This window comes from Pocillopora verrucosa, chromosome 5 (assembly GCF_036669915.1).
Source record: "Pocillopora verrucosa isolate sample1 chromosome 5, ASM3666991v2, whole genome shotgun sequence".
Taxonomy (NCBI): domain Eukaryota; kingdom Metazoa; phylum Cnidaria; class Anthozoa; order Scleractinia; family Pocilloporidae; genus Pocillopora; species Pocillopora verrucosa.
This window is the reverse complement of record NC_089316.1, coordinates 12710621-12735511: the sequence shown is the minus strand read 5'-3', so window position 1 is coordinate 12735511 and position 24891 is coordinate 12710621. Positions and strand designations below refer to the sequence as shown.

Sequence of the window (24891 nt, the reverse complement as noted above, 5' to 3'; positions counted from 1 at the left end):
ATCGTTACTTTTCTCGTTGTTATCTTCAGGTCAAAATTTCTCATTTTTTTGTAATCAGAGTGCTTTAGGGGCAAGTAAGAGACTCTTTCGCTCAAACACAGTGAGCATTGCTCAGTTAGTAGTCGAGTTTATCTATTATTAGGGAGGCATTAGCTTAAACTCAATATCACTTTAATGGACTTGCAACAGAGATCAGTTCGTTTCCCATTACCATGCACAAGCCAAAATTGATTTATCGAATATGTTTCAATCAAAAAGTATAGAAAAAGAGGAAAAATTCAATATATTTATAGGGCGCACCAGGTTTTCATTGTTGCTGTTATCGTTGACATCAACCTCAGCACCCATAGCTAAGCTCACCACTGACATAACCAGGCGAGACATTTCAAGATTCTCTGGTGTTATGGCTGTAAACTTCGTAATTAATGTGCTGAAGATCTACAAAAAGAATTGTGTTAAAGATATTCAACGCTCACCTACCACTCAAGATAAATAGAAATCGCAATAAAATTGTGTAGTAATACAGATAATGAAAACGAAATTACTGTAAACATGTTTAAGTCTTGCATATTACAATTAAGCAGTTCTTTTTCACGTACCAAAGCTTTGTCTTGAGGGTCCAGTTCTTTTTCACATTCGCTTTTTTCATTCGCAGACTTTATGACAGATATACCGAGTTGAACAGCTTGGCTAAGTTCACCTTTGTTGAGAAATCCATCAAGCTTATTACCCTCCATGACTACAAAACTTTTTAACTTGTTTGCAACTTGCTCGGGTGATGAAACACACGGATCAAGGCTATATGATGGCTTTACCTGCGGAGGAAAAGTTTTATTGTAGTCTTTTGTGAGGAGAATCGAAAATTTGTGTCCAGGGGTAAGAATTCTTAGGGGTAAGAATTCTTAGGGGTAAGAATTCTTAGGCGTTGTAGTTAATATTACAGATTTTAAATGGATCCTAGCAACGATGCCATGATAATGGAGGATCTTGGAAGAAAAACTCTAGGGGTTAGTAGGTACAGAAAAAACCTAGAACATACTGTTTATATAGATCAAAATTTTAAAACATGGAAATCTTTGGTTGAGTTCCGAATTTTTCTTGCTTTGTAATATCAATCACTGCACCTTGACAAATAATTTCTGTTCAACAGCTACTCCAACTGCATTTTTGATAACAATAGTGACTTCTAGCAGAAAATCTTTGTCCGGTAATCCAGTCGGTAACACTGTCGATACAGACGAGGGTGATGTGCCATAAGATATAGGCTCCTCTCCAAGGGCGAATTCATAAGTGAGTGGTAAGCTTGCATCCTGCCAATCGAAGCACTTGAAAGTAAACTCAGTCTCTAGGGAAACACCCTCAAAGACTGAAGGCGTGCAGTAACCACTATGCGGCTCTCCTGCAGTTTCAAAGAGGAGCATAGAAAACCCGTATGTTCCCTCCAATGATTTTACGAATAATGTTAGATTGTATTTTGATTTGGATTGTAATGAATTCTTCCTGATGATCATATTAGTAGCATTTACAGCAGTGGAAGTCATATTGGGTAAAATAGATAGGTTTACCCATTTTGAACCATTCAATTTGGACAAGCGCCATTCATAAGTGGATCCATTACAAGGAGTGTTAAGACACTCTGATGTCACCCGGAGCTTGTTTGATGTAGACACTATTGCGCCGCAATCCACAAAGCATCTAAGAAAAAAAAAACTATAAAAGCAAAAAGAAAAACAACAACAACAACAAAAAAGAACTTACACAAACATAAACAAAAGCAAGGAGCAGTGAGGAGAACTATCAAAACAGTTGCAGCTTCAATAGCAATTATTGATTTATAGTTGAATTCAAATATGCCCACGCGCTTGAAAAAAGTGTTTCAGTTGCATGGCGATTTGACTCCTAAAAATCAGTACCTACCCGTCACTAGTGGAGCAGGTCTTTAATAGCTGCACTGCACGTTGGCAAAACACTGAGATACCTAATGAAGTTCTTACCTCCAATTTGTTGAAATTATTCTTAAGATTCTAATCTTATCTTTTAATAACGATGTATATACCACTGTCTGCTTCCTCGAATCTCTCGAAATCAAAATATTTTCCCAAGTACTTTAGAATCGGCCTGTGAACATTGGTTTGTCATAATTCGAAAAAAAAATACCTGAGAGTCACCTGAGGTACCTCTCCAGCAGCTATGGCAAAGGACATTTCAGCAAATGAACTTCTTACATCCTTGGAAACGGTAAGTCGTAGGAAGTAAGTCGTATCGGTTTCAAGTCCACTAGGATCAATTCTAATTATTGCGGAGCTTAAGTGTCCTTCACCATGAAAGGAACCGAAACAAGTGTTGCTCACACCAGTTTGATTCCGACAGCTCCACGTGAAGTTGAGCCCAGTATGTATTCCAGGACCAACATCAGCATCGTAACTCAGGGAACCATCCACAGTCACAATGTTTTTGGATCCCCATCGAACACTGCTTCCCCCATCAATGATTGCTCGCACTGGAGCTGCAATAACCTCGATGAAACCATAATCAAAAGCACTGAGCATCCGTGGGGATTCTTGACCTCCAACTGTAATTGTAGCATTGAATTTGACCTGGTAGATACCTGCTGGTATGGATCTTCTGTTTATTGTCCACTCCGTTGTTCCCTGACTAACTAAAGTACCTAGTGCTGACTCGGAAGCAGCAAGCTCCATTTCACTAACCACGCTCCATTCGAAAGTGCTTTTCAGTACAGTCAAGTCTTCATTTAGACCCTGTATCACGGCTTCCTGAACCTTTTTGACTGAACGACTTACAGGTGTGGCATGGTACTTGTCTTTTGAAATATTTCTGATGGTCACCGAGAAGTCTCCTAAGAATATATTGGAAAAACATCTGCATGTAGCTTTCAACCTCAAAGAAACAAGCTTTCTGTAACATGCTTTTAACAACAAACTCAATTATCTTCTGGTGTTTCACACCAGGGCTTCTGTTATGAAGTATTCTAAGGCTTGGTTCACTTTTATCAAAACCTTGAACTAAATATAATAATTGGACTCAGACTACCTTGCTCGATTATAGAAATTTATAGAACTTAACGAACTGATTAATTTTTGCCCGGTTTTGTTTGGCTGAAATTTGAATTTAATCTTACCCTTTGGCTCACATGCTATTCCATCTCCAATATAGTCTTTGCGGCACTCACAACTGAAGGATCCCGGATTGTTAAAGCAGTGAGCAACTCCATGACAGTTATGAGTTGAGGTTGCACATTCATCGACATCTAAATAATTTAATAAATGTGTTTCAGTCTTATTACAAGGATGAGTGCCCCAGTAAATAAAAGACAACAAGAAAGAGTTTATCTTGCAAATATTTCCTACCAACACAACTTGTACCATTTCCTTCATATCCTTTCAAGCATGTGCAATTAAAAGATCCAATTGTGTTATTACAAACTGCCCATGGGTTGCAGTTGTGCACATTTGTGTTGCATTCGTTAATATCTACGAAAAAAGAAATAAGTATTTAAGACTATATAGCTCTAAAACCTAATCTCAAGAAACAAACAAACAAACAAAGAAAAAAGACCTCATAATTTTTCTCATGGCTCATATCCAGAAGAATGGGACATGAATGATGTTTTGTCATTGACAGTGATGATTATCAAGTGACTCTCAAATTGTTCTAAAGAATGTCATGAAACAGATCTTATTCATAAACATCAAAAGCTGTAAGATTACATTTTGAAAATTTCCATATTGTAAGGACAGGTATTCTGTCAATAGTATTGTTATTATTATCACCATTATCATTGTTGTCTTTTAATCAAGGTTATTATTTTAATTCTTATCAACATTTCCAGTCGCATGAGTATCTAAGGTCTTTTTTTAACAGTTTCATCGACGTAATGTCAAAGTTCACCAGAACGTTTAGCTAACAATTCCTTCAGAATGTCAGCGGTAGAGTTCGTAAAGGTGAGCCAAAGAATTGAGCTTGTTATACATACCATTGCAAAATCGTCCATTTCCAGAGTATCCAGGTAAACATGTACATACAAATGATCCATTTCCATTAGAGCAATTTGCCTCAGGAGCGCAGTCATCCAGTTTTTCCTTACACTCGTTTATATCTATGGATTTAGAGGTCATTATAAAAGTAAATAACAGCTTGCATTAGATGAAGTGAAACAAGAAGTTGTTTTGATCCAATTTGGAAAATGGCCCTCGTTTCTAACCTCAAAGAAAACATTGACTTTATTTTGAAACGAGGAGGCAAAAATGATACAGGAAACATGACCAGACATCCAAATCTTCAACGCGCTTACTTGTTGAGGTATACGTTTCTCAGTGATAATTAGTGAAATTTTCCATTTCCTAAATAAATTTCAAAACTAAGAAACATCAGCAAAACTCGCAAAATACCGAGTCTTTTGAGAATCCAACAAGGAATTCTTGGTACCCATTTTCTGTACTGGTACGCATTATTTTTCTGCATGAGAACAAATCATTATTGATGGAACGATCTCGTCGGAGTTTGAAAATATTGTATAGCATACCCTATCCAAATCTGGAGTTAAATGTTGCTCGTCAAGTTGTAAAGGGTTACGTGGTTCAAAGTGATCTATAATTCACTTTATTTGAGAAAATGGGTACGATACCAAGGTACGCATTAATATCACAGGAAATGTGAGCATACATGTAGGGATAAGATTGGGCTGAGCTGCATATGAATCTTTGAAGAGTTATTCATATCAAAAATTGTCAAATATTTGACTGTGAACATCGTCTGTTCAGAGAAGGGTACCAGTTTTCGAGAGCGAGCACGGTGAAAACTGGGAGCTTGGGAACACACATACTTTTCAAGAAAATATCTGCGAGCATATTTTCGAGCCTATTAGGAAATATTGACTTGATGATCTTTCAAATAGCTTTTTTTTTCTTGGGACAAAATTTTATCGTCCAAAGCTCTTTGGCAAGTAGGAAAAAGACGTTTATGCATCCTAAACAACAAAATGAGACAATCCTATCTTAAATTGTGCATTCCGTTTGAAGGTTACGGAAAATCACTTGTCTTTATAACCGGGTATTCCCGGTTTCAGTCGAGAAATATTTGAGCAGGTGGAGTCAGTCAAATATCATACCAACACAAATAAAACCGTCTCCAGTAAATCCTTGAAGACAAGTGCAATTGAATGAGCCCACAGTATTGTTACAATGTGCCATGTCGTGACAATAGTGTTTCTGCTCTTGACATTCATCCACATCTGCAAAAATCATATCAGATGATGTAAGTACCTGTGTGCGTCTGTCCTGCCTATCCTATCTTATTTAATTTTTTTTGTCAGTCTGTCGAATCGTACTTCCTACCACATGTCCGTCCTAGAGAGTACAGAGAGCGTAATTCTTGGTACATTTCAGTGTGCGTATGCGTGTGTTTCCTAACAGGACTAATACGCTGTTAGACAAATTCGCGCATAGATTGTATTGGACATGTTTTTCTACTTGGTATAAGGCTCCTTTTTTTTTCGGGAAAATTTTTCTATAAAAGCAGAAAAGCGTACGCGATGTGACCAAAAGGTTCATGAGCCAAGTGGCTAGCTTGAGCTGTCTCGGTTTTCCCAGCATGTTGTTGGATGATAGTTGTTCCTTAGTCGGAGCTAATGGTGCCTTGGTCCGCGGGAATGAGAACCCATGAATCTATGTCTTGAACTTATCATCCTGCCTCAGGATGTTGCAAGGACAATTTCCATCGGGGAATGGGAGATTACAACTGCATATGGGGCTTTCACGTCACTTTTGGGTGTGTTTCATACGAGATACGGCTTTGTGACGACTTAACATGAAACTTTATGTCCAACTGTTAGAATTACCTGAACAACCGAACAGCTCCACCCTCATGGCAATTCCCTCGTTCCAGTTAATTGGACGAAATCGGACGTAACGTCCCACGATGGAGGGATTTAAGTCGTTGTAAACTATTGCATACCTGTCATTATTTCCATCAAAAGCCTTGATATGTAAAAAAAAAGAAATGGAAAAGAATTTGCTGATATCTTCAATCGAGAAAGTTACGATAATTAAATCTCACTAAATTTTTGAAATTGTAAGTTAAAATTTAAAGTAAAAAGCAACTAAAGAGGATATGGCAGTTCTTGGTCAGCGTGGGACGGCAGTTTCAAAAGTAAAGTGGTCGAGGTGGTAAAAGTATAAAATGTTCATGCAAGATGTTCGTCTGGAGAGGTAGAGATTTGGTACCAAAATGAAAAGAATTTTCCTTCTTCCGATGACATATCTAACTGACCGCGCACCCCGGCCACTTCAAAAGGTTTCAATGATACTTCAGAATGTTTTATACAGATTTTCCAGATCTATGCATGAGTTGAAACAATAAAAGGAAAAAAAAACAAATTCATGATATACATGATGCAATCTATGGATTTGTTTCACAATACTAGCTTCTTTTAAGGCAAAAATATAAGGGAACTGTGATGCTGCGTCGGTGGGAGGGTATAAGAGGGTAATTTCGTCATAGCGAAGCGAGCGGTGGTCCTTTGCTCTTACGAAGGGCCAACGCTCGAAACTTCGGGTTTGAAACTCTTTACGGCGGCCAATTTACGTTTTCAACTCAGTTGATAATACTAATTTAGCCCGTAGTACTCTAATATACCTTTTTTACTGTCTCCCCCTGTTCTATGTAATAATGGAAATTAATTTCGTCGTTACTATATTGTAGATTGTAGCTAGTAACCCATTTAGCCATGTTAGGGTTGTTCAGTCCTTGTGTGGCAATTCTCGTTACGATGATATTGTTTTCTAGCAAATCAATCTGAAGCCATTGGTCGGCATTGTTCGTGAGAGGCAGCCAAGTTCCCTCTAAAGCTTTTAGTCTGGCCTTATTCGCCGCATGAGCTGCTTTCAGTTCTGAAGAGGCAGTAATTTTTCCGTCAGAAATGGCACCGTTTTCCATACCAAAAGGGTCTTGACATTCTTTAAATTTACAGATAAAATACACAAAGTTTTAATTAAGAATATATATTCAACTGCCTTCCTTGCCAAAACTGAGTTATAAAGGGACAAAGAGAAGTAGATATTCATGGTAGAGCATATTCCAACTGGGTATGTCAATCAACTTTGAAACGTAAGGGAAAAATGATATTGTTGGAGTCATTACTGAAGAAATTTAAAAAAAAACCGATAAAATAAAATTAAGACTAACCGAGGCATTTGTATTGGGCGTAAAATGGAAAAGGAATGGAATGATGAAACACAAATAGAAGATAAGTGAATTGCGAATTACACGTCAATCAACGTATTACTCGTTATCAACAAATCAATTTCATCTTTACCTAAACAGCCGTACAGCTCTACTCGCATTGTTATCCGCACATGCCAAGCTGTCGGCCGAAAACGGATGTATCTTGCTCTAATTGGTGGAAAAAGATCATGGGACACGACAGTGTCTTTGTCTGTGTTTCCAACGAAATTCTAGAATGAAATGAACACGCTGTGAAACGTAAACTTGCTGTCTATGCTACATGCACTGCATTCGTCTACCTTGGGTTGTCTCAACTATCTAAGTCAAATTTAAATCCACCATTTTAAAATAGTCCGCAAGAATCCATAGTCCGCGCGACATGAATGTCAGTCTTTATCAGAGAACATGACTTATTTCTTAAAGTGAACAGCACATTTTTGGTATCATCACTTAAACTACTTTCCGTCTTTGAAAAACAAAAATATCCACAGAACATTAAAGACTTAATTCTCCTATAAAATTGAGAGCTAACACTTTTTGGAGGTTCTTTAGACTCTATTCCGAACGACTGTTAAGATAAAAGTGTGCTAAGAGCGAGATTCCGAATCAAGTCACGTGATTTTTGATATAATTATCTTATTCGTGATTTTAATTTTTCCGCTGTAACTTTGATTAGACTCCTTTAATTATTTTATTCACCACAGAAGGAGGCTGTGGGAAATGAACAGCACAGACTTAGGTGTTTATTCCCTTAAGCAACGCAGTGGTTCATCTTAATTCACGCTGAAATTTGTACTTTCGAATTGATCGCTTAGAGAAGTGCATGGTTTGCCTGTTATAGTGTATTTATTTTTTATAAAATCGCAGTTAATACAGATGGACTACTGATGAAGATTATTTAAGATAATTATCAAACCTTCGCCTCCATATGTCCACGTTCTCTATAAATGTGGAACTTTACTCCATCGTTGCTGTAAGTTAAATTGTAGTTGATTACCCAGCACACCACAGTTGGACCGTTTCGTCCTTGCGTTGCAACCTTAGTTATTTTAACGTTTGGATTAATCAGCGCTATCTGGAGCCACTGGTTTTCATCATTTATGCGAGCCACCCAAGCCCCTGCTTTGTAACCTGATTGTTTAAAGTGAAGTCTTCCATTATGAGCAGCTTGATTGTGATCCCATTGAGAAGAGGCACTAATTTGCTTGTCGGCGATGGCCTTGCTCTCCATCCCTAGAGCTTCTGCACACCCTGAGTAGCATTAATGTTTTGTATTAAACACAAATATCATGTTTTTATTGCAATAGCTACTTCAAGTCAATTTACAGCGTGCCCTAATTTTTCGTTTGTCAAGTATTCTTACACTCCACGGTTTTATTCTGTTTCATTACATCATATTGACAACATCTACACCAAGTTTTTACCGAATCAATGAAAACTTATGTAACAAGCATTGAATACGGAAAGCTCTTTCCAGTAGGTGTGATAGTGCGTTCGGTTTATGAGAGAAAAAGGAGTCATAGGGTTAATGAATAGAACAGCAATGAACTTACCGAGAAGTCAGGAAAGTTTCTAAATTATTTGCAAGCAAAATCGAAAAATCTCGACGACCTCAGTTATAAGTTCAATTTCCACTTCAAGAACAACCCCACCTCAAAAGTCATTTAATTAAATTTGAATTTTTACCCTCAACTCTCACTCAGTTTCTCCGGAAATAACAACTGAGTTTTCAAAATACTTCTTGATGCAGTTACCAAAAGAAGCATATAAATCATAGCCTTTTGGCACAAACCCCAGTGGCACCACACGATATGAATTACATCTGATTCATTTACGTTTTGAAGTTTAAAGTTTCCACACATTTTACGCGTAATTAATTGCCACCATGATTAGGCCGGAAAAAAAAAAAAGTTCTACCATTCTTTTCTTTATTGTAAGCTCATTTATAGATAGCAAACTTACTAACGGATCCATAAACCTCAACTCTGAGACAGATAAGAGCTTCCCAAGTAACTGGAAGAAAACGAATGTATCTTGCATAAACTGGAACTCCCAATGGATGTTGGTTAATTGTGTTGGATCCACCTTCCCTGCGAAATTTCTAACAAAACGAGAAAATCTGATGAAGTAACATATTTTGGAAAATCCTTTTTACTTAAAAAAACGATTTTGATGACGATAAAAATTTCAGACAGCTATATGGAACATCTATGGACCCCCATTTTTCCCATGTTGTTGTCGAAATTGAGAAGCAGTACATTGATGATCGTATCCTTTCGACCTACTAACAGACGATGCAGTTTTGATTATGTTACGTTGGCAATACATTTATCGCTCTAACTGAACAAGGGACCGACATCTCACAAAGTTACCGCTATCTGGATTCTAACATGTAATAATAAGTAACACACCAGACAGTTTATCAGAAGAAAACAAAACCGTCTCACTCCAAGAAAAATTACGAAACGACTTCTTCCGACGAAACACCCCTCTCCCAATCTGCTTGTATAACGACGAACGGCAAAACAATTCCTATAAGTTCAGTACATAAACCGAACAATAAGTAGGTCTGCGACTCTCGTGAATCCTACAGCCAAACAACTTCCGTTACCTACACACCGATGATAGGCGACGTAGTTTGTTGTCTAAATTGAAGACAAAGACGAACTTAGTCGTAGACAAGGAGCGGGTTAAAATATCAAATGCTCTCACCGTTATTAATATAACTAACGTAACTAACCCGGTTGTTTGCTCAGTTGGTAGCGCATTGCATCGGTATCGCAAAGGTCATCCCGTAACGTCCTGAATTTCATTTTTTCGGGCCTTATTTTGACAACTGCTAAAGTAGCATTCATTACTGCGAATATCACTTTCATATTCATTTAGAGTTAATCCTGGGTTCAAACTGTGTACTTTAAGATCTTATTGGACACCATCATAAAATGATCAATTTTCCGGGGTAAAACAATATTTTGGCGCAAATCGTACCACTTCTAAGTCGTTAGCATCCTTATAAGTTGGCCATACTTCCTCATAGGATTTAGACAGCGCTAGTTTAAAGTCTATCACCCTTTGATTGCCACTGATGTCTCCTTGGGTTGCAACAGCGCAAACTTCAATAATTTTCCCGAGATCGACTTGAAGCCACTGATTATCATCATTTTTTTCGGCGCACCATCCATCGCCTCTGGTACCGTTCAGACGTCCATACGATGGTAGGGCTATGTAACCGTTTCTTTGATAATGACTTGATGCCCTCAGGAAGCCGTCAAGGATGATACTTGAATCGGAAACTCCAACAGCATTACTGAAGCAGTTATCAAAGGCTTCTGCGTTCAAAAAATTTGCATATTTCAGTCAATCTTTGCCTTTATTCTTAACATAATATGCACGACATGTCTAAGCACAGAATTCTCTAGCTTATAAAAATTAAGGAATTACAATACAAAAACTGTGAGAAATCTATTTTAGAACCATTAATTCATTTCTCGCTTGAAGACATTATTTTCATGCTTGCCAATGGGTTAATATGGTGCGCGGAATAATTAAGAGGCCAGGTGGGCTGCTATCTCCATTCCCCATTTCACATCTTGATGTTTTCTCAGAAAAGTAACTAATTTTGGCGCTCATGTTTTCTTTGCAATTGATTCACTCAAACCTATTGGGAAAAATATTGCCACAAAAACAAATACAACTGTCTGTTGTTCACACCAAGTTAGGTTTAGGCTGAGCATCTTGAAAAGAATTCTTTAGCCGAGGGATATTCTGTTTTGTCAAAAATTTTCTACCGATACCCTTAACCGTTCAATAGGGTGAAAAAGAGAAGAAATTGCTGAATAAGAGAAAAACAGCAGTAAAGAATAGAGAAATTAAATTCATTTGTTTGAAAAATATTCGATATCGCTTTCGCACTCTCACTGGTCGATAAACATGTCTTTACGTCACACGTTTTGTGTTTCTCGGCAAAATTCATAACCATTTCAAAGTTATTGCATCATTCAGAGAGTGATTTCTAGAACAATTTAAAGAAAATGGGGAAGATTTTCGAGTCTTTAAATCTCAGTGCCTGAGACTCGACGATGTATGGATTAACTGGCAGATGAAATACTTGCGTTTAATTACGTTTTCATGGCCTTAAGAGCTTGCGTAACAAGCTCTGCGCGAGGTTTATACGTATTTAAGCCAGGTATCTTAACCTCGAGAACACCCTGTAAACTACTTTCTTCACTGAGACATCAAAGTTTCCTTAGGTACAAAATCCCACAAGTAAAATATACCTCCACTCGCTAAGCCTCTGCTAATTACCACGATCAAGACTTGAACCTATATGCGGAAGGATATAGTTTTTGAAGGTTAAAAGATAGTTTTATCCCTCAATATGGCAGAAGTACAAAGAAAACATATTTAAAGGCCGGCAGGCTCACCTGTAGCAAAATTAAAGGCCTTTGAAGTTTCATTTTGTCGCTATTTCATCCGGAACAGAGCAAAGGCAGTTTTGTTATGTTGATATTGATTACATAACTCTCCTAATTTTAATTTTTACCGACAGATTTCATTTCCCCGCTGAGATTGCATTTTAGAAAAAAACGATTAACCAGTTTTATGATCAATTTCGCAATGGCCACGAAAAAGAATGTTTAGAAATATTAGTTACGTAATTGAAGTAGGAAGACTGCGTAAATTTTTTATTACGCTTATATTCGAATAAAGAACTGATTCCAGAAGACCAAAAAGAGTATTATCTATTTTGGGGGAATATTAGACAAATTACGTATTAAGATCGCGAAATTTTAGCTTTAAACAGGAGCCTCCAGGTTAAACAAAATATTGCATTGTGGTTTCTGCTAAGGTTAATACACTATAAATATATACTTCTTCTTAGAGACAGTTACTTTGCATCTACCGACAATAGCGATAGCGGGGGTTCATAAACGGCTTGTAATAACAGTTTTTAATCAACACAGTCTCCCGCAAACAGTTCTTTTCTTAAAGGAATTATTTAAATGTAGCTTTGAATTCTTGAAATAAAATGCTGTCTCGGTGTGTTCTTACTTGTGTTCTATTCTTAACCTTTTTTCCTCGTACATGGTTATTATAGTTTCCGCCGTTACACATCTTCACATTTCGATTGTTGTACAAAAACAAATATTTTGGCGGGCCTCTGCCTGAATAGCCTCTAATGAAGGGACTATGTCACACTGTGTTTTGTTCACTGTGGCTCCAGTTTGACACTTAAAAGGTGTCAAACTGCTTTTGTTCCCCAAAGTAAATTAACGAGAAGCAGAGTGTGAATCAGTAAAGGTCGACGAGCTCAGAGTGTGCAGACCGACTGATACAGGAGTGAGGAAGTGGGGCTCGAGACCAATCGAAAGACCACTTTGTTTATTTGAGGACCAAGTCTAACCTTTACTATCTTTGCAATTTAACACACAGAAACGTTGATAACCTCTGTTTATCTTTCAGGGAGAACACTTATTGAAAAACTCCACTTTTAATATAAAATAAGTAAGTTATTCCATCAAGCCGATTTAAAGTCATCATAACCACCTGTCCGTACAAAACCTTGCTCTTAAAATGCTTTTATACGTATATATTTGTTACTGAGATATTCATACATGCTGGCCCAGTTTGGCTCAAAGTTAATTTTAATGGGGGGCTGTATAAACAATGATAAGGCTAAGCCACAACACCGGTAGCTACGTTCCCTACCCTTCCAAAGGGAGTTCTTTAACGTTCCTGATAGCCAGTACAGAGGAAATGCTAAAGACGGAGCCTACGGTTTATCATACTCATCCGAGAAGACTAGAATGTCTAACTATTTTCCGATGTCATAGCAAAAGTGGCGCATTCTCCCCAGTTGTATTTACGATCCTGAGTGTTTGTCTGATCTGGAGCTTGAACGCTCGACCATCCTACGAGGATTATTATGCTTCGAGAAGTTAATTGTAAAAGCTCTTTTCTCCATATCGACAGATTGCAATCTCCATATCGACAGATTGCAATAATGAAATTTTGTCAGTAGCGTATTAGTAACGCTTTATAAAGCGTGGAAACCCTGTATGTAATTCTACGACGATTGTTCCAGTAAAAAACAATTGTAATGGCAAATGCTCATGATATAATTTCGTTGTAACATAAAACTTCCTTTGAATAAAGGCGATTGATACCAGGCAAGAAAAATACGTCTACATAGGCTTTAGGAGCATAAGTAACTTATTTCGCGCAAAGTTCATTGAATATCCTAATCTCGAAAAGAAAAACCCTGTTTCTAATTTTAGAGTATCCTAAACCTCTTCTAGTTACCGCAATCAAGATTTGAGGAATTTTTCTTTCTGTAGGTTAAAACATACGTTTATCTCTCAAGGTAACAGTCTAAACAGGAAAACATTCAAACGTCAGCCTTCTCACCTTAAATAAAAGTAGGAGCCTTTGAGCATTCATCTTGTCTCTTCTTTACTCCAAACCGAGCAAAAGCATGTTACGTAATTATAGTTTAAGTTCATAATCGGCCTCATTATAATTTTCTTACTGACAGGAAATATTTCCCCGCTGAGATTCCAGTGAAGGTAAAACAAAACATCAATTTTTAATCAGGTTTTCGCAATGGCCATGGAAGTGCATATTCGAGAAATATTAATCAAGTAATTGAAGAAGGGAAATTGTTGGTAATATGGACAAATAAAAGTACGAATAATTTTTTAGATTGAATGTAACAGGAAATTTATTTTTTACGTTTGTACCATTTCTTGTTATGAATAATACATCTCTTTCTTTAACTCCTCGTGGAGTTTTTATCTTTCTAATCGGTTAAAGTAGGCTTTTTTAAGCCATTGTTCATGGAAAACAAGAGAAATAGCGGGTGAGCGAGGCTCACCGACTTCCTTGACAAGCCAAGTTAACCTTGGTACACCCACTTTTTGATTGTCTAGTCTGACTGAGAACCTGGTACAGGATGTTGGTGAATACGATCGCACATATTAGAGTGTTTAGGTATGCTACGGCTATGCATCGATTCCACAAGCTTTTCGTTATTTATTCTTTTGATGGATTTCTTGTTTTGGAACTGTTGGCTTGACTACTGATTTATTCACAGTGTACGTATTGTACTCATTTTGTGCGTTTTTGAATATGAACGAGAACCCCCAACTGTAATATTATTCTCCCAGACTACCTAGGCTATGGTTACATGGTTACTACAAAGATAATTAAATTATGCATAGGTAGGCTTACCTAGACACAGTTGTTTTGAATATTCCAAAAATAGTAAAGGCGGGGGCTCATTAAGACAGTTTTCAATCAATACAGTCTTCTGCAAGCAATTCGTTTCCTGTATGTCGCTAAAGGTTCATGAAATCATGATAAACATTGTTTTGTTTTGTTCTGTTTTGTTCCCCTATTGTGTTTTTGTTTTTGTTTTTTTGAAGGGCTGGGGGTTGTGGGACGAAAACGTTCACTTAAATACAAAATTGAAGTAATAGGAAGTTGAAAAAGTCAATCTGTCAACAATTTTGTCGCCGATTGTAGCTTCGGTGAAAGCAAAACACTTCTCATTTCATGCTTTAATCCACAATCGAAAAGGAATTAGTGAGAACGATATTTATTAGCCAACGCACGACCTTTAAGTTTTTCGTAATGGGCAAACTTTTTAGAAATAGGATTACCACTTTTTTTGTAGCAAGTGGAGTGGACACATTTCTTAATGAAGTGATCTTTAGCTGGAATTTTTCTCTGAGGCTGGTAGGGGCTTGTCTTGAGCACCGTGGTTGATATCCTGCATTGCAGGATTGGTAGTCAGGCTTGTGCCTTGTCGCACCTCAGCCCATGGCTGGAGGGTGGTTTCGTGTCACAAACATGCCTTTGAAGCGGGGAGGCTTATTTTACATTGCAAATACTTGGTGGCTGTGTCATCTCATATATCGAGCAGTATATCGGCTACCCTCACGAGCATCTATTTCAACACAATATGGAGCCAATGAAACTCAAAGACCATTTTCCCATCATAAAGAAATGTAGGAGCAGTCTTGACTGCCTGACATATGAAAGTCATATATCAGACATCTTAAGTCATTAGTCAAAACTCAATTAGAGAAAAACTGACGAACATATTTTCTTAGTAATCACATGTTCTGTCACGTTAAGTATTTTCCCACCTTATGTGCTTAACTGTAGATTCTTTTATGATACAAAACCTAAGCTACAATGGCATCCGAAGATGACAAAACGTCGTATATTTCGTTTGATAATTTTTGTGTTGGATATCTTCTCTCAAGCCTTACTCTCAAGATTCAATTACCTAAAAAAATCATCTAATAATATCTACGCTTCCAAGAAAAGCCAAAAACAATTTCAGCAAAAGAAAACTAAGCTAACTTAGGGATGATCGTTTGATCGAATTGAGACATGAATGCATTGAGGTAACTAGAATGCTCTAATACCACACCACCGAGAAATATCATACCTGTTACAACAAATGCATTAAACAGGATTATAAAAAAAGAGCACATACGAGAGTTGATAGCTTATAGATTGCCGAAAAGACGAAAACAAGTATATCATGTGTGGGTTAAAACGAATTAGATTCAGAAGCTTGACTGTCACCATGAAAACAGCAACAGCAATAAACGTATTTTCTAGGTTAAGCCAATCCAAGGCTGTGTGGAGATGCACGATTTCATATGGATTGGCTTGAATAGATTTGATAGTGTTCAAAACGCTTTTAGCTCTGATCATGTAAAATGCTACAGAGGCTACAGAGAAAATTATCATGAAGAAATCCACCATGTTCCAAAGAGACTTGAAGAAACCTACGCGTTGTTGATAAAGGTGAACTAATAAAGCTATGAAGTACAAGAGGACCATTGCCATGAACAGAAACTGGCCAATTAAGAAAAACATCAGAGCTCCTGACTCAGTGCTGTACAACTCGAGTGTTTCAATTCTCCTTGCAGTGTAGGCTGCACCAGTAGCTATGGTCTCGTAAAAGTATGTGGCAACGCTAATCAAGTTTTTATTGACATTGAAAACAGCAACCTCTAGAATTACAGCTCGAGTTTGGCGATCAAGCCATCCATTAGTAATAGTCTCGTCAAGGACGCCTTGTGCAGTGCTTTCATCGTATCCCATGACTGCTGCATAAGCACCCCCTTCATAAGAGTTGTACGACGCTAGAATGGGATCGTTGCAAAGTTCTGCTGCTGATTGATATCGCCAACGCTTAGGGCAAATTTGGAGAGCATCAGGCCACGAAGTATTGAGGGAGAGAGGTATCCAACCTGGAAGGCTTAGCAAAGTCGTGTCCTCATTTTCTGGAGAATAGTCGTGATAACATTCTGCTATAATTCTCGAGGGTGAACTGCAGGAACCTTCAAGTAGAAATAAACAATAAAGGGAGGAATAAGTTACTCTTAGATTAACAGTTTTCTCAAATGCGGATAAAGTGAAACAGAGAAAGAGAAAAATGCTGAGCAAAAAAAAAAAGCACGCTGGTAAAGTTTCTTGATATCGGGTTGAAGGTTGTTGTTCTAAAATTGCTTTTGAGTGAAGTCGTAAGCAGCGAGTTGAAATGTATTCTAAACAATTGTTTTTCTTTTATTGCTATGCCCTATCTCTGCGCCCCTTGTATTATAATTGAGTGTGATAGCTACGAGCCTTTTAATTTCCAGAGTTACAGTTTTCGAATTGATTAAGCCATTATGATAGTTTCCTCTTTGAACTTGCACTTTCCAATCGTATATTAGGGATTTTTTTTACCCACCAATTTAGGAGCTCCATTGTCCATCGTCAAGTTCAAACAGTCCTTTGCGATAACCTGTTTGTTTATAAAAATGATATATTCTGATCAAAGTTTACTTTTTTTAATTCTGAGTTGTCGCAACCAGGGCATTCCCACTGATATGAACATCTTGTTCCCGATGTACACATCGTTTTTCTCTTCAAGTCCGTTGTAACAAGCCTGGTTATAGATGTTTAATATTAATTCGTTCTCTAACCATGCTCCTAAACCGTGCGCATCCTCTACCTAGAATAAATAATAAGTAATTATAAAATAAATACATTAAGATATAAGGACCCCTAAAGAGGATAGAATGTGTAATTCGCATGATTATTAAACAAACGAACAATTAACGATAAAGCATTAAATCAAAAGACTGGAACGAAGTGAAGGGGGAAGGAGACTAACTGCTAAATGCAAGTAGGAAACAATGAATAAAAAATTAATAAACAAAGAATTCAAACGCCCACTTCTCTTTAACGAACCTGTTTCTCTCAGAAATTCTACTTGATAAATTTAAGAGGAAAGCTCATTTAAAAAGTGGAGATTATTACCCGATCAAAGCAATATAATATTAACATATTTAAAAGGTGTCGGTTGATGTCTCACTAAAGGAGAGAGATATCTCAATGAATCAATCTCTTACCTCCTAAAGTTCGGAAACCCCTCCGAAGATTATCGATTGTTCACCCGAAGGAATATGATGAGCTTTGCGCTTCAAAAACACGAACGAAAGTAGCTTTAACAACAACAAAAAGATAAAGTGGAAGCGGTTTTGTTTACTGACATCCAGAGAGGGATAATCCATTGTCTCATGTAACCTTAAACTGATTACATGTAGAGAATCTGAATAGAAGGCGACCAGAGGGTTTGGCCTCAGGAAAGTCAACGTAGATTTTTTAAAGTGCAGCAAAGACATGCAAACCTCTGATTACTTGGACGTGCTATTTTTCTTAGGCTCACTGACACTTACAACTAAAGCAACCAGAGTGACAGATCACGCCTTCTCAGTTACTGATCACACACACACACAAATAAGCCTGAAAAGGTTGTTAAATTAGGTTTTAACTGGTCGTCATTTCGAACCTCTTTCTGGTGTTGTTTTGTTTTTTGTTTTTTTTGTTAGAATGGCTTGTATAAGAGCTACTAACGTAGACATCATTGAGATTTTACCCATTTCACCTAACAAGCTCTCCTACAAGATTCACCTGTTCAGATATGATTAAGGAATACTACACTCCTACAATTTGAAACTACTTTATTAAACAACTTGTACTAATTCTTTCTCAGGAGAAACTCATATAGGCAGTACAATAATTGTCCTTTAAAACTCACTTAAGCCCACCACAGACTATAACTTAGTAACTCTACTGACAGCAAAGACTCACCACGGCCTCCAATCTCTTCAAAATATACAATCGTTGAAGTATATCACAGTACTGAGCTATCTTTTGGTAGAGCTTCCTAGATAGTTTGTCTTTTCCGACTAAAGAAACTACTACTCCTAACTGATCGAATCCTTGTATACTTTCACAACGTATTTCAAAAAATTCCGGAATTCGAAGCTTACAACACAACCATTGTGGTAGAAATACATCATAATTACATAAACTAATAAATGTTCTTTTTTTCCATGCTATGTCATCAGAAAGTTTGAGTATCGATTTCACAGTGGCTAAGAATTGTAGAAATTATTTACAGTCTTTATCAACAACACACCTAAGCTGCTTTAGTTTCTAACGACCTGAGTAAACATCAAGAGTTCAAAACGTTTATTAATGAGCAAAATACCATGCTAAAAGTTGTGCTTAAAAATTACTTTGTGAAGCAAATCGATTGGAATAGATAGAGATGATATTAAGATTATTTGGAAGCTCACTAATGCCCATAGTCGTTGACATTGATTAGCTGGGAGAGGGGGTGGGGGGAGTCTGTTCCAGTGCTCGGATAAACAACACTTGTTCAGTCAACTCTCATGATGATTCAACCGAGGTTATAGAATGTCAGTCACTACTACTGACTACCTTAAGTCATAACTTCTCATGTGAAATTATTTAAGTCCCTGTTATCCTGTACATTGATGTACACGTGCGTGCCAATAAATCGATTTGTGAATCCTTTCGCTGCGCAGAATGACTTGCTTATAGCATTCAGTCTGTGCTGCAGTAGCGCAAATAACAAGAAGGTGGCTTTTGTAGTTTGTATATAAAGTAGGATCCGCAGTCTTTCACATTAATGTTTATTGATATCTTGCAACAATCTCCAAATCGGTTGAAGCAGACCTGGGAGGAAACCTCACCATCTGCCAATGTGGGGTGACCACTTTTTAGCCAGCCTGAGGAGGCCGCACCACATTTCCACCGCGGTACGCACCAGGTTGGCATTTTTGTTCCGGCATCTCCCACGAAACGATACCATTTGCCGAATATTATGGATGAGGAATCGCCGTCACATTTTTCTTTACCGTAGGGTGTGTTGTAAGTGCTCTTTCTGTCAGCATCGCTCAGGTTTCTGTAATTATAGCACGGATCGGCTAAAAAGTTGAATTTGAGTTAATTCGATGTTTTATATATTTTTCTTTATAAGAAAGATTAAGGAAAGAATTACTTTATTTATAACACCCATTTTGAAATCACTGATGGTCCCTGTAATCTGATTGGCTCTAACTGATGTGATTTATTCACGAATCGCACCATTTTTTGCTCTAAATCAAATTTTTTTTCCAGTCAGAAAATATCGAAAACGTTTGAAATATACGACACCTTAAGGAAAGAACTTCAAGAGGAGGAGTTTGATAAAGTTAAAAATGAGTGTCACTGTAATCTACCGTTTTTTAAATTGACGAAACCTTGCCCGATTTAACAGCCCAAAAACATGATTGAGAAGTTGAATCGCTCATCGTGACTTGTAAAGTTTTGCTGGTTAGTACAGCTTTGCTCGAGCCTTTTCCAGTGACTGACAACATTTCTTTTTTCCTTCCGTTCAAGTCACTCGTAGTCTTTCATTAAGTGTTGTTGGATTTTTTCCCGCAAAATCTTCAATTTCGACTTCATACTCTGCTCATAGCTTCGTCGGCTAGACTCAAATTTGCCTAGGTTTTCCTTATTCTCTTTGCCTGCTTCTTGATTTTGGGCAAATATTCTTCCATTAAATAGTATTGAAATAAACAAAACGGAATGAATCTTGCTATCAGTCTAAAGGTGATTACCAATATTGTACTGGGCATTCTGCACTGCGCACAGAAATCGCGTAATCAGGCGAATAAGTGCGCTTGCATTCCGAGAACACGATATTGTTTTTCAATAGATGTACCTAGCAAAGAGTTACGATAATCTTAGTTTTTTAAAGAGCACGTTGGCCTCTATTTTTAATCGCTAAATTTTAGTGTACAAATTTCCCCTTTTATATTGGGAAAATTAAAACAAATCATGGAAGGGATACAAAGGTATAGCTAAAAGCGTGCATAAAGTGTGCATTACTTGATGATGCAAATTATGACTTTAAAAAACAACGACTCGAGGAACGTGGCGAGTTGATGTCGATAAAAATTACGTGATTTTTCCACATATTATAAAACAAATTGATCCCTACGTTGGAGACTTTCCACCTTTTAAGTTTCTTTTTTAAAGTTAATTTTTACTTTGAAAACCCTTGTTGTATCGTGAAATGAGGCGCGTGAAAAACTGCTAATAGAGGCATAAGTGGGGCAAGTTTGACCCGTCATTTTGTTTAAACAAGCACCGTGACTTGCCTCTTATTGTATCTTTCGGAACAGACATTGGCAGGGAACATTTAAGGAAACGTTAAAAACAACTTGTCATATAACTTAATTTAGGATTACAGGCGCAACTGTAGGAGCCCTGGATATTAGTGCAAGAGGCGTGTTCATAACAGATGTTAATTTTTGAACACTCGTCGATGTCTGATGGGGATCAAGCGCACCACGTCATAACCCAGAGTTCGATGATAGGATGAAAAATGTTTTGGTAAATCTATAATTAATGAACACCTGTAGAAAATACTGCAAACCTAATCTCCAAAGATGTAGGATAAAATAAAATAACCCATCCTTTCTAATGAGGGTGAATTATGGAGTAGAACTACATTTTAGGATAAATGTTTCACTACTTCCGGCACCATAATTTGAGTTCAAAGGACGTTTTAGAGTACTCCCCGCTTTGAATAGCTGGGATTGAAGGAAACTTATTAATATCACCTGAGCAAGTTTGTCCATCTCCAGCGTATCCAGTGTGGCATGTACATACATGTGATCCAATGGTGTTGGTACAGTTAGCATTCACATGACAAGAAAGATTTCTTTCACATTCGTCAATATCTGAGAAATGACAGGCTTTCAATCACGATTCTTGAAGTATGATACATGTGTAAACTTCCTTATTTTGCACATTGAGTGCGATAGTTGTCGTTAGAGAGTTGTTGGTCGCTATGTTTGATTAAATAGAAAGCTGGTCAGCGAAGATATTCAGCATTTTGTTCTCTTGCGTTTAAGTGGAATTGGTCAAGAATGTCAGGCAAAGATGATCAACCAAGAAGGAACGTACAGATTAAACAACAAACACAAGCAAACTAACATTTCTCAAAGTCATAACGAGGCAATTACAATCAAAGGCTTTTACCTGTGCAGTTCCGTCCATCTCCGTTAAATCCAAATGAATAGGTGCACACAAAGGATCCATTTGTGTTTTGGCAAGTAGCGTTCAAGTGACAATCGTGAGTATTTTTTTGGCATTCATCAATATCTAAAAAAGTCGAAAGAAAAGAAAAATTCTACAACGGTAGTGGTTACACGAGTTGGATATCACATTCGTTTTTTAACTCTTATGAGGTGAAAAAGCCTTAGTTAGTTATCATTGTGACAAATTAATTTTTAATTTCGTCTAAACCAAAACTTCCATAACAGCGGTATCTCTCTCTCTGGACACCATTCCAAACTGTAGCCGAATATCAGTCGTCAAAGATCAGCCTTGGAAGCCTTCCTTTAAGATACGCACTCGACGACCAAACGTGATATATATATTGGGGTGGTTTAACTACCCTATGAAATATTTTGTTCTTAAGGGCACATTCTGTAATTAACCTTTTTCGCAATGTTCTCCTTCGAATCCAGGAGGGCACAAGCATCGATATCCCTTGATTGTGAAACCGGACTGACAAGTTGCATTATTTTGACACGGAAGGTTTTTGCCGCAGACGTTCTGAAAAGAAAAAAGAAAAAAATAATACAAGAAGAGAGATGGATATCTTGAATGATTTATAGAGGAATGAAACAACAGAAGTTTTGGCACATTTCGGTTGTTTTTCACAATTCATTGAAAAGCGTCAAGTTGCTGAATTTAATAAATTTTTTAGTTTATAGTTTACCTTTGAACCCCGATAGAGAAAAACGGCATTAGTCGACAGGTCAGTATCATATTCAAGATGAGTTGCGTTATTTAATTCACAAACATACGCCGTTCCTCCAGTCTCTGGCTCTTTTTTGAAGTTAGCACTGACACAGTTGTCGTTCATGTAGCAGAAAAGCTCACAGTGATCCAAGTCTTTGACGTATTTAGTTTCGATTATATGGTTTACCAAACGTTTGTCAGCAAAGACGAAGTAATCTGGAAACAGCATTGAACGATTTCGCTCTAAAATAAAGCAATCAAAATATATTTAGAAAACTTTAAATTGTTTTCATTTTAGGCATAAATAAAATAATGATCACACACATATAGCGTTGAGACCAAAATCCTTGGCGAAAATTTTCGATCTCAAGCACACCACGACGGTAAAGGAATAAGAACGTGTTTAAAAAAATAAACCATTAAAAGGGGAACTTTATTAATGAGCAAAGGGATGACTTTGAGGAGAAAACAAAGACAACATGAAATTATCTAAATGCAGGAAATTGTTTGCTTCTGAGATCGTTGGCCGTGAGAAAAGTTCGCTTCCAAGATGTCCTATAATCTGAAGATAATTAAAAGTTTGTTTTTATTTGCCTTTCTCGATTTCGCGGTCACTGCAACTGTAGTTAATTTAGCAGGTTTTTTTCATGTTGACGTATGACCCATTGTTGTCTAGCATCACGCTACTGCACGCGTTCACAATGGAGATTGGCATGGTTTATTGATGGTTGAGAGCTGCCACTTGTGTCAAGCTGCAGCTCCCTCAGATTAGCAGCTCTAAAAAAAAACACCGTCAGTTCGTTTTATTATTAACCGCTGAAAAAAATTTTGATGAGAGCATCAATGATTAGGGAAGAAAAAGGATAATTACTCAGACAACTTAATATTTTTCATGAACAGCAGACGGAGAGGCTTGAGTTTTGAAAGCGAAGAAAGTTTTCAAGCTGCACGAGACGTCTGTGCAAATTTTAATGAGAGCATTTCCACTTAAGGTCACTCATTATTTTTTGAAATTGTTGAAGTCTATCTTCAAACCTAATCCTTAAACGTTTTCGTATCGCGAGCTTTCCTTTGCCAACAAAAAAAAAGCCATTTTTTTACTTTTCGGTAGGTATATGGAAGCTATGTCTCTAAACAAATAGACAACGATGAAAATGTAAATCGTTGATTCCATATGCCAGCATTATTTTATTTTAAAAATGATTCCTCGTGTTGGTTAAGGGTGGTGAAGATCAACTTCTCTACAATGTCAGAACTTCAAATTCTCCTCTACCAAACTTTGATGAATTATATTGAATGTTATTGATAGGAGAGCATAAGCATAACTAGAAGCTATCGCCATTGCGAGTTACCTTGTGACTAATTTTTAATTTTCTTCGGAATGGGATACCGCAAAAATTTTCCCAAAATACATTTTTTGTGAAATGCCTATTTTGATAAATCATCGATGGAAGGTGAACACATGTACAGGGTTCGGATTTAGGTTGACGACAAAGCGTTAACCTATATCTTACCGACATGCTAATTATTAAGCCGAGTGCGGCGACAGCTTTAGACCAGTGAAATCGATTTAACAGACAAATGAAAGAAGATACAACCATAAATGAATCTCAGAATATATGAATCCCAGTTTGCAACTCACCTTTACCAAACGTTAAGTAAGTCATAAATGGAATGTAGGATACAATCATGAAAAGCGCAGAAAAGTCCATGCTTACTCCAAGACAACGGTCATTTATTAGGCGGTTTAATTCAACCTGTTTTAATGAAAAGTGGCATTTTATGAAGCTAAAGTCAACAAAGTTGGCAGTTGTCATTTCTCGCCTGATAAGGGTATTGAGGTAAATAAAATAACGAATACAATCATAAATTTTGCGACTTAGAATATCTTTGACGATTTTGTTTCGCTCGATAGAAAGATTCAGGACTGAGGGAATGCCATTTGATTTTAGCAGATATATATGATGTCGCAATTTTTACTGCGAGTTACGCTGTAAACACATCCTCTGGAAAGTCAAATAAATGACAGGTGAAAATATTCTACCCCCAGCAGGGTAAGCAGACACCTGGCCTTTAGCTCATTTAGATATTTTTTCATCACATTCAAAATTCATAGGATCAATAAATATATTCAGAGTATTTTTCTTTTTTTCTCTTCAGAAAGATAAAATATCTTTCTTGAACGGTCGTTTTATTAATATAAAACGTCCGGCAACTTTGCTCATGCAATAAATATATCTTCTAATTACGAGTCTATTTTAGTAGACGTGTAATTGATAGATGATTCCATGTTCCTGTTGGAAGTCCTTAGTTTTGATTAAGGCAGTTTAGGATTTATCAAATCTCCCTCCTCTAGACGTTTCTGAGAATTGATCATCAGCTCCAATTGGCTTTATAGACAGAACTTACCGAGACTCTCCTCGAAACAGGCCGTGTCCCTAAAAAACTGAAAATTCCCTAAATCCACTAGGC

At 37.2% G+C, this 24891-nt stretch overlaps 1 protein-coding gene across 1 annotated transcript; it reads right to left on the bottom strand.

The window, feature by feature from the left end:
* Positions 1-18324: 18324 nt before the first annotated feature.
* On the bottom strand, positions 18325-24153 carry LOC131799252 (uromodulin-like). Its single transcript, XM_066166905.1, has 6 exons — positions 24062-24153; positions 22397-22662; positions 22113-22230; positions 21652-21774; positions 21231-21350; positions 18325-19547 (listed from the first exon to the last, which is right to left on the bottom strand). Exons 1-6 carry the CDS (start codon positions 24129-24131, stop codon positions 19165-19167), a joined length of 1080 nt encoding a protein of 359 aa, XP_066023002.1. The 5' UTR covers positions 24132-24153; the 3' UTR covers positions 18325-19164.
* Positions 24154-24891: the final 738 nt, after the last annotated feature.

Bases quoted from the DNA above. Each gene is read 5' to 3' on its own strand.
- LOC131799252 (XM_066166905.1), bottom strand. From the start codon at position 24,131: ATGGACTTTTCTGCGCTTTTCATGATTGTATCCTACATTCCATTTATG. The intron at 22,663-24,061 runs GTGAGTTGCAAA...GCTTTATTTTAG, and splicing joins TTACTTAACGTTTGGTAAAG to AGCGAAATCGTTCAATGCTG. The intron at 19,548-21,230 runs GTGATATTAATA...TCAACTTTTTAG, and splicing joins AGATGGACAAACTTGCTCAG to CCGATCCGTGCTATAATTAC.